We start from the raw sequence: 10,837 nt of genomic DNA on the forward strand, positions 1-10,837 counted from the left end.
GCTCCCTACTCTGCAACAGATGTGGTGCCCGTCAGTCTTGAGAGCTCATCCCATGGGGAGAAGGGCACAAAGATGGTGAGAACCAAGGAGATCTCCAGGACACCCCCGAGGGACAGGGCTGTCTGTCTCTCCCACCATTTCCCAGCCCTGGTGCACCAAGTGGGCCTTCAGGAGCCAGAGCTGACCAAGTGTCCATGCCTTCAGCCCCAGAGCGCAGCTGCCATGCTCTCTGCCTGCCCCACAAGGAACTTCAGCTTGGTCATGTCCTGCCTGCCTGGGCAGAACTCTCTTGGGGCTCCCAGTGAGGAGGGGATTGGCAGGGGCAGGGCTGCCACACAGCCGGGAACCTCCAGGGCTTGCCCAGGCTATGGCACTGTGGCCAAGGAGGCACCACTGAGAGAGTGCTCTGGGCCTGCAGCACTGCTGTGACCATGTGGAAGGTGATGATGGCTAAGCCCACGGCTGCGACAGACATGCTTCGGGAGCTGCTGAGCTTGCTGGAGGACCAGCTGCTGCGCAAGCAGTCCAGCCCCGACAGGGACAACACCCACATTCTTCCCCTGCCTGTGAGTTACCAGACGAGGCCTTGCTTGCCCCAGGCTGGCACCCGCCTCTCTGGGTCCCCTCTCCCCTCCCGGTGTGCCGCAAAGCAGAGATCTCTCCTGGGCCGATAGATACAACATGCCCAGTGCCAGACCTCCGACTGCCAGCACACAGGGCTGCTGAATCCTGCTTGTGCCTCTCTGCACGCAAACACCTAGGCTGGCTATGCCCAGGCAATCTCCATCCTACACTGTCCCTGCATCTGCCGACCTTGCTCAGCAAGCTGGAAACCCAGGCTAGGGTTGGGGCAAAGTTAGGGGCTGGAGTAGGGCTCCTGCAAAACCTGGGCAGGCAGCAAGGCCTGGGACAGGGACCCTGGCAGAGCCTGCATGATACATGAGACCTCCCCGATGATGGTCATGCTGACCCAGGAAGGCAGCTGAGTGAAGCCATGCTGGCAGCCTGGGGCTTGACAGGAGGTGGTGGGTCATGCAGTGGCTTGGACTTTGCTGGTAATCAGGACTTGCGGTGGCTGCTCCCAACTCCCCGCTGACCCATTCAGCTGCCCCAAGTCTTTCATGCCAGGCCCTTGGCTGTACAGCACAAGGAAAAAGGCACCAGTACCCACCGGGAAGAGCTCCCACTGCTGGCATGTCTTGGCTGTGCCAGGCAGAGATCCAGTCCCAGCACCAAGCCAGCCAGCTCCAAATGGCATCAATTGTGAGAATGCTGTGCCCAGACTCCCACTGAGAGGGACAATGAGCCAGAATGCAGGACCAGGCTAATGCAGCCAGGTGCTCCTGGGCCTAGAGGCAGCAGCCTTCCTCCATACAGAGGAGGCCCTCCATATATCAGGGCCCACTTGGAGATTTGTTCTCTGCACTGCACCCTCTGTGGCCAAGCCATGGTGTGTGCAGATTCCTGGCCCTGGACACTGAGCCCTGATGGGAAATCAGCAACCACAGCACTTTTGGCAGCCGGAGTGTCTTTCCTTGCATCACAAAAGGAAGTTGTCTTTCACACAGGCAAGGAAAAATGCAGAGCCTCCTCCCAGACATCATGGAGTGGCTGTAGGGTGCTCACAGGGACATGTGTGTGGAAAGCCTGATGTTGCTGAGAAGCATCCTCAGCTACCTGGAAATGAAGGGGTCCAACCCCATTGCTCTGCAACTGGCTGAGAAGCTTCTGCCATGTTTGATGATGTAAGGCTAGTGGGAGAGCCAGGGGCTCTCCTCACATGTCCAAGGGTCTAAATGCATGGCTATGGATGCTGTGTGTCCCTCTGCACATGTGCCCATTGGCACCTGAATTTGCGCTTCCTGCCACAGGCCCTGCTGCCTGTCAGGAAACCTTCTGTGGCTTCATGAGTAGTCAAAGGCTGAAAAAGGAAATAGTGGAGCCATTGCTGAATAGAGTTGGAGGCCTAGTGAGAGTGAACACACAGAATGCTGAGGAAGACCTTCGTGATTAGCGCAAAAGTTCAAGAAGGAGAAGTGTGGATGAGGATCCAGCAGTGCATGAGGATTGACTCAGCTGTGAGAACTCGACATCTCAGGTCCATGGGACTCAGTGGGCTGCATCTGACCGTGCTGAGAAAACTGGACAGCATCCTTTCTCAATGGCAGGAGGAAAGCAAAGTTTGCACCCTTCTTCAAAAAAGGCCAAAAGCATGATCCAAGGATCAACAGGCTGGTTGTTTGTTCAGTCCATCTTCACTTCAGTCCCTGGGGAAATCATGGAGTGAATCCTCTTGGAAAACCACTGGGCACATAGAGGAGAATGTGCCTGTGAACCGTCATCATGGATTTCCCAAGGATTAATCATGCCTGACCAACCTGATTGCCTACTAGGATAAAATAACTGGATTTGTGGAGGAGGGGAGAGCAGTGAATGCCACTTAAAGTTTTCTTTAGCAGGACTTTTCAGTCTCCCACAATAGTCCTGTATGATAGTCAGGATGTGATAGTCTAGATGGGTGGATGCCCAGAGGAACGGAACACTGGTTAGGTGACTGTGCTCAGAATAGAGAGGTGGATGGGCTGTACTGTCCCTGGGGGCCATGAAGAAGTGGAATCTTTCAGGGGTCTGTCCTGGGACCTGCCCTGTTTTACAACATTATCAGTCACCTGGGAGAGGCCTGCACATGACAAGAAATCAGGAGGACTGGTCTATATGCTCAAGGACATGGCAGCTATCCAGAAGGACCTAGAGAGGCCACAAGAGAAGCCAACAGGATCCTCATGGAATTCAGAAAAGGGCTGTCTAAGAAATTCTCAGTACTTTGGGGTTACATCACAGCAGAAGCTTCATTTACTATAGCTAGCTATAGGAGAGAGCACATGGTGGCAATGATGACAATAAGCCTCACCAGTGTGGTCGCTGCATGCCACCAGGAACAAGGCCTTTTATGTACTTTCTCACATATTTGAGAAACATTTTAACCGATCAAAAGTCATAATCAAAAACCTTTCCTTTTATGGAATGCTATAGTTATACATCCCTTGCACCTCAAGGCCATTTGGATCCGGTTTTGACTGGTGACTCTGCTTACAGCTCATCTGTGAAGGAAAATGCTAGAACAGTTAAGAAGCATCCACATTAGGCCTCAGCAAAGATTGTCTTTTAAATTGCCAAACAGCAGGCGAACCCCCAAATAGATTACCTAGTCTGTATATTTACACAGACTACCACAGGACGATTCCAGATCCTCCCCTTCGGAAGGAAGACCTCTTGCAGTGATTCAGGCTGGGGACAGGCTGGCCAGGAGCAGCTCTGTGGAGAAGGCCCTGGCTGTCATGGTGGCGGCAAGGTGGACATGAGCCAGCAGTGTGCCCATGCAGCAAGGAAGGCCAACAGCATCCCGGGCTGTGTGACCAAGGGAGGTGATCACTCCCCATGACTCAGTGCTTGTTAGACACAGTAGAGTGCACACCAGAGCACTCTAGATTACTGTGTCCAGTTTCAGGCCCACAATATAGAAAAGACATTGACAAACTGGAGTGAGTTCAGTAGAGGGTCATGAAGAAGCTCAGGGGGTTACAGCACTTGCCCTGTGAGGAGAGCTGAAGGAAGAGGGCTTGTTCAGCCTGGAGAAAAGATGGCTTTGGGGGTAGTAATTGAAGCTTCCCAATACTTATGATGTGGTTATAATGGTGATAGAGCCAGGCCCTTCACAGTAGTGCACTGTGGGTGGACAAGAGACAACAAGCAGAAGTTGAAAGGAGAGTGGTTCAGATTGGGCAGAGGTAGCATTTGTTTCGCCAGGAGGGTAGTTAAGCATTGGAAGAGGTTGCCCAGAGAGGTTGTGCAGTCTCCATCCTTGGAGTTTTTCAAGGCTTTATGGGATAAAGCTCTGAGCGGCATAGTCTGACGTCAACCTGACCCTTCCTGGAGCAGCAGGTGGGACTATGGACATCTGGATGTCCCTTCCAGCACAAATTATTATTTGATTTTATGATACATGTTTCTGTGACCATTTCTGACACTCCTGGGTACTAGAGAAAGGCTGAGAGAGTGTGGAGATGTGACACAGAGCTTCAAGGTGATTCCCAGACTTCCCAAAAGGCGGCTGGAGGCCAGAGACACACTACAAGGGCTAGGGAGAGGGAGAGGTCTCCTGCACATCAGCACTCCTGAAGGGATGAGGAGAGCATGCGTCAAGCTCCAGTGCACACACCTGTGTTGGCACTTATACTGAAATGACTGTGATTCTCATAAAAAAAACCCAATCCTCCCACTGAGGCAAATGTCTCTTGTCCTTAGAAGCCACAGCACAAATGTCTGCATCCATGGGTCCACGTTCCCCTCCCCTTCCAGCCAGAGCAGTGGCTGAAGAGACTGCATCTCATGACACACAAGTCCAACATGATTAAGAGGAATCAGACCTCCTGCAGCTTACGTTTGTGCCACAACAGGAGCAAAGGAGGCCCCGGGCACCTTCCAGGAAGGAGAGATGGGCCTGAACCAGGAGGACATGTCAGTAGCTCTGATCCTGTCAACCTCCAACACGCCAGGCCCCTGTGCCTCAGAGACAGGTTAGGGGGCTCTCTCCCCTCGGGGAGAGACAGAGCCTGGCACCCCAGGGGGACTCACCCCATTGCCCAGGGCAAGTCTCCATGGCTGGGAGGAAATGCCTGTGGCTCAGCCTCTTCCTCCCTGCTGACCATTGCGGGAGGCTGGAGGGACCAACTCAGGTGATCACGGCTCTCTAAACCTGAGAGAGTCAGTGAATAGACAGTTGTCTGCAGGGAGGGGAAGGGAATCCCATGTCATGGCATCTCTCCTGGTTCTGCTTCATGAGACTGGAGGAGTCCTAGCACTGCCTTCCTCAGTTCCTTTTCAAAAGAGCATGACCCAGAGTTGAAATGACCCAGAAGTATGAAGAAAGGAAGCCTTGCCGGAGGAATTTACAAAGTTCTCACCAGATCAGAGGTTTCAGTCTCCTTTGAGAGCCAATTATGCATTGCTCACTCTCTGCAGTCCCTGGGGAGAGCTGAGCTGTGGCAGGAACCTTCAAAGATTTGTTTCTGCTGTAAACCTCAGGACACTCTGGTACTTCTGGGGTCTCCCTGCAGGAACAGCTGGAAGAAGGTGGCAATGGCAGGACAAAGCCTGAGCCTTGATTTGGGGTTTGCAGAGAGTTCAGGGAAGACAAGGATGTGATGGGGAAGTTGCAGAGGGTGGGACCCCGACCTTGATCGCCATTCTGAGGCACCATCAGCGCAGAGGTCACCCCTGCGTGCCGACGATTGGAGGTTGGTGCTAGATGTCCTGAGACAAGTCAGGGTGCTATTTATTTTGCTGCTGGGTGTTTGCAAAGGGAAAGCTTGCAAGTGAGACCACAGTTTCAGTCCTGTCCTTTCCTTCTTGTCTCCCCACCCAGCTCCCTCCTTCCCCCAGACTCCCCCCGCACCCGAGTCCCTGGCACTGCAGAGCAGAGATCCTGGGACGGGACTGGGGATGCTGACTTACAGCTGGGCTGCTGGTGTGTTGGAGCCAACCCCGGGGCATTAACCCACCTCAGCCGGGATGGAGGAACAGTCTGGGCAGGGAGTCTTTCCTACTCTCCTTCCATCTATCATTTTCTCTCCTTCTCTGTGTCTCTTTTGCTCTCGATCTCTGTTTCCCTTCTGCTGCCTCTCTGTCTCCCTGTTTTTCTGTCTCTGTCTCTTGTCTATCTTTCTTCTCTCCGTCATTCAAAGACCTGTAATTTTGGTGTGAGACTCTCAGATTTTTCAGCACTGACTCTCACCCACCCAGGCAGAGGCTTGGGGATGTCAGGCATTCTGTAGTGATGCTGGTGACCTCTCCTAACGCTGTCATCATCACCTGCAGAAGCAATTCATCCCAGTTGAGAAGGTGAGTGTAAAGTCAGTTTGGGGGAGTGTGGCTGTTTGGAGGGACTCATCCCTCCCAGGAACCCTCTAGGCAAGCTGGGTGTCATCCTTTGGTGTCTATAAGTCACTGTAATAGGTCTAATGGCAGCTGAAGGGAATCATCAGGGAAATGATTTTCTCCTTCCCTGTTTTTGTGAACCCCCCCAGGAAGGGGCACTGGGTGGAGGGCTGTGTGTCTCAGGCACAGACTTTCCGTGACCATGCATTCAGGCGTGTCCTGGGCATTGCCATGCCTCTGACCTTGCTTCTGTCCCCCTCACCCCAGCACACTGGGGACCCCCCCTGCCAGTGCCCAGCAGTGCTGAGCAGGGAGCCCCATGAGCGCAGCTGTCCATGCTGAGGTCCAGCTGTTGGGCTGTGGTGTTCAGGGAGGCAGCCCCTGAACCCTCAGGAACCACCACTGAGGAGGAAAAGATGTCAAGCCAATGACCTTCCCTGTGCTTTTCCCTTACTCCCTGCAAAAAGTTTCTCCTTCTCACTTTTCTCCCCAGAGAGGCTCCAATGAGCAGATTCTAGCTATCTACTGAGACAGTCCACTGTGAAGTCCTTTGTGCATCTCTGCTTGAAACCCTTGATCAGAGCTATGTCTGTGTAAAAAGCTGGGCTGTCTAGGAACAATCTTTTCTCCTCCAAACAGAAAAGAGCTACAGAGAGCCAGGACCACTCCACCTTTGCAGGGCTGATTCTTTTTGTGCAAGGAGAAAAGGTGTCTGGCATGATATGCTTTCACCTGAGGAATCCTTTTGGGAGTGGGATTTCCTTTTCCCCCCTCTCTGCGATATCTGTTTCAGGCCTTAGAGCGGAAGGATCTCTTTCCTTGACGTCTCAGCTGGGTGCTAAGGGGATAACTTTGAACACGGTTAACAAGGCTGTCTCAGCTCGAGCAGGAGGACATTCTCTGTTAATGTCACAGTATAAAGAAAGTAACTCAGTGGGGCAGCTCATGCCTGTGGTCAAAAGGGGATGCTCCTCAGATGAGTGGTTTTCCCCTCTGGAAAATCCTGTTTCTCACCATGGAGCCAATAAAGGGAATGTCAATGGATGTTCATCCATCAGCGGTGGCTGTTGTTTTTCTCAGCTTCAGTAAGGCTTTTGACCCTGCCTCCCGTAGCATGCTCATAGACAATCTGATTAAATGTGGCTAGATAAGTAGACCATGAGGTGGACTGAAAACGGGCTGGACTGCTGGGTTCAGAGGGTTGTGATCAGTGGCACAAAGTCCAGCTGGAGGCCACTCACTAGTGGTGTCCCCCAGGGTCAACACTGGGGCCAATACTGTTTAACATCTTCATTAACGACTTGGGTGATGAGACCGAATGTACCCTGAGCAAATTTTCAAATGATACAAACCTGGGAGGAGTGGCTGATACACCAGGTGATTGTGCTGCCATTTAGAGGGACCTTGACAGACTGGAAAAACGGGCAGGGAGGGACCTCCTGAAGTTCAATAAATGGAAGTGTGAAGTCCTGCACCTGAGGAGAAATAAATCCATGCACAAGCACACTCTGGGGGCTGACCAGCTGGACAGCAGCTTTGCAGAGAAGGACGTGGGTGTCCCGGTGGACAAGTTGAACATGAACCAGCCATGCAGCCTTGTGGCAAAGGTGGTCAACAGTATCCTGGGCTGCTTTAGGAAGAGAATTGCCAGCAGGTCAAGGGAGAGGATCCTTCCCCTCTGCTCAGCTCTGGTGAGGTCACATCTGGAGTACTGTGTCCAGTTCTGGCTCCCAAGTACAAGACATGGACTTTCTGGAGCAAGCCCAGCAAAGGGCCACAAAGATGACTGCGGTTACTGGAGTATCTGTAATACGAGGAGAGGCTGGGAGAGCTGGGACTGTTCAGCCTGGTGAAGAGAAGACTTAGGGGGGAGTTTATCAATGTGTATAAATATCTGAAGGGAGGGTGTAAAGAGGACAGGGCCAGACTCTGCTCACTGGTGCCCGGTGCCAGGATGAGAGGCAATGGACACAAACAGAAACACAGGAAATTCCATCGGAACATAAGAAAACTTCTTCACTGTGAGGGTGGTTGAACACTGGAACAGGTTGCCTAGAGAAGCGGTGGAATCTCCATCCTTGAAGATACTCAGTACCTGACTGGACATGGTCTTGGGCAACCTGCGGTAGCTGACTGCTTGAGCAGGGGGGTTAGACCAGATGGTCTGCATAGGTCCCTTCCAACCTCAACTATTCTGTGACTCTGGGATTCTTTAGTGTGTTTTTTTTTTTTTTTCCTCTGAGTGCAGAATCGCATGACTGTTCTTCTGGCAAAAACTTTCTATCCCATGTTTTAATACAGAAAGAAATATTCTTTTTTTGCAGGCCTCCTTCTTGAAAGCAGGAAAAAGAAAGACAGATCTATGATGCTGATGGAGAAATGGGAATGGGACAATGGGACATCACCGATTGAGTTCCTCCTGCTGGGAATGGGGAATATCCCAGCACTCCAGAGACCGCTCTTCCTCCTCTCACTCATGATCTACTTAGTGTCTGTGTTTGGGAATATCCTCATCGTTGTGCTGGTGGTTGCAGACCGGCATCTTCATACCCCCATGTACTTCTTCCTGGGCAATCTGTCCTCCTTGGAGATCTGCTACAGCTCCACCATCCTGCCTCGACTGCTGGCCAGCCTCCTGACTGGGGACAGGACCATCTCTGTTCATGGCTGTATTGCTCAGTTCTATTTCTTTGGCAGTTTTGCAGCTGCAGAGTGTTACCTGCTGGCCATGATGTCCTACGATCGGTACTTGGCCATATGCCAGCCCTTGCTCTATGCCAGCCTCATGACCTGGAAGGTCTGTTTCCAGATGGCGGCTGGGTCTTGGCTAATGGGATTCCTTATCCCTACAGCAGTGACTCCTTTCTTGGCCCAGCCGAAGTTTTATGGCCCCGAGGCAATAGACCACTTCTTCTGTGATCTTACCCCATTGCTGGAGCTTGCCTGCAGTGACACCAGGAAGGTCAGGCTCGTTGCTTTCATATTCGGCTTCTTGGATGTGGTCCTCCCCTTTCTGTTCACGCTGGCCTCCTACATGTGCATCATAGCTGCCATCCTGAGGATCCCATCCAGCGTGGGCAGGCAGAAGGCCTTCTCCACCTGCTCCTCTCACCTCACTATTGTCACTGTTTTCTATGCCACCCTCATCATTGTCTACATGCTGCCCAGAACCCCCCCGCTAAGGCAGCTAAGGCAGCTCAGTTCTCCTTTTTCTACACTGTCCTCACGCCCCTGGTCAATCCCCTCATCTACAGCCTGTGGAACAGGGAGGTCAGAGAGGCCCTCAGAAAAGCACTCAGGAAAGCTCTGGCTTTCACCCAGAGCTCATAGCAGTTGTGCACTATTGTGTAAATAAAGACAATAAAGTAGTGTTGCTACCGGTGAGAAATTTTGCAACCTTGTCATCTTTTTTCTCTAGTGAGGGCAAATTCATGGCTTAGGGGTCAGGTTCCCCACGGATCTCAACTCCTTTTTCTGTCTGCAGTAGGGGGCCTTGGGAGTCACATCTCGGTTGACGGTGTTTTCCACCAGGGCACATTACTGACTCCTCTTCAGCTTCCTCACGAAGAGCCCCAGGTCCTCTTCTGCAAAGCTGCTCTCTCACCAGTCAGCACCTAGGCCGTCTTTTGCATGGGGCTGTTGGGGTTGTTCCAGCCCAGGTCCAGGACTCTGCCCTTTCCTTGGCTGAATTTCAGGAGGCTCCTGCCAGCCCAAATCTGCAGTGTGTTTAGGTCCCCTTGAGTAGCAACCCAGCTCTCCAGAGTATCGGGCAGTAGATAACAGAGACCAGAGCTCTGGGGTCAATGAAGGATGGGCACTGAGGGAGCCTTCCCAGTGTAGCCCTGCAAAGGGTCAAGCACTACTCTACGGCTGATCACAAGGAGAGAAAATTATCCAGGGTCTCCTGGGAAGAGCAAATTCCTTGTGGGATATTGTATGGGGTTTGTGAGACTGTATAGAACTTGATCTGAGATGTTTTTTGATGGGGATTGTGGGAGTGCACAACGCTTACGCTGGGATGTTCAGGTGAAGGGCCAAAGGCAGGGAAAGGAAGAGATCAAGGTGAATCAAGAATGGGAAAATGGAGAGGAGGGGTGAAGAAAGGGAGCAGTCCTGGGTCAACAAGCTACCAGTCAGTACGCCTGTCTGGCTGATGTAAGGGTTCATGGAATTTGAGAGCATCTGCTACATTAAGGTTATCTGAGTACGGGTCTTTTCAGGGCAAAAGGGATAATAAGCAAAGAGGGAAGCACTTAACAAAACACACAGTGACACAAACTTGATAGACAAGGGATAACGGAAACAATGGCAAGCTCAAAAGTCTCTGGTCACTCATTGGTGGTCCATGAAGAAACTACAGGCACAGCTTTGGAGAGGTCCTCCCTGGACTTTGTAACTGATAAGAAGGAGGAAAGAAGACATGAAGATTTTGGCTATTCAAGGGGCACTTGTGGGACTATACAAAACTTTCTAAGGAATGTTTAGGGAAGGGGATCAGGGAGGAGCAAGGATCTAAGACATCTTTTTTTTGAACTGACTTGCCGAGCACTGGCAGAAAAGGGAGCCAGGCTGATTAACTGGGCTTATTTCATTGTCTCCCTTGGAAGGAGATGGATCATCTTCCAGACTCTCCCTTTGTCTCTCTGAGTAGGGCAACGTGAGCCTAGACCATGATCTGAGATGTTCGATGTCTGGCTTGATGTAACACTACTTCCACTCTCTGGAGGATCGCTATACTGTAATTGCAGCATGCTGGAGAGTATCCAAAACACCCTCCAAATCAATGGATGTACCTAAAGAGTCCCTTCATCCTTCAGATGATGTACAATAAAATCCTCCAGGATGTGTTTAATCTCAGCATGCAATTGTTGCTTGATATGTTTGTTGCAGTTAAAACTTT

The 10,837-nt window shown here is 51.6% G+C and overlaps 1 protein-coding gene across 1 annotated transcript; it reads left to right on the plus strand.

Annotated features, from left to right (window-relative positions):
• The first annotated feature begins 431 nt into the window (after nt 1–431).
• LOC136994139 (olfactory receptor 5B21-like) lies at nt 432–9,267 on the plus strand. Its single transcript, XM_067310386.1, is given in 4 exon segments — nt 432–566; nt 7,335–7,554; nt 8,262–9,136; nt 9,139–9,267. Coding segments are annotated over 4 exon segments (1,359 nt in total).
• Nucleotides 9,268–10,837: the final 1,570 nt, after the last annotated feature.

This window comes from Apteryx mantelli, chromosome 24 (assembly GCF_036417845.1).
Source record: "Apteryx mantelli isolate bAptMan1 chromosome 24, bAptMan1.hap1, whole genome shotgun sequence".
NCBI classification, from domain to species: domain Eukaryota; kingdom Metazoa; phylum Chordata; class Aves; order Apterygiformes; family Apterygidae; genus Apteryx; species Apteryx mantelli.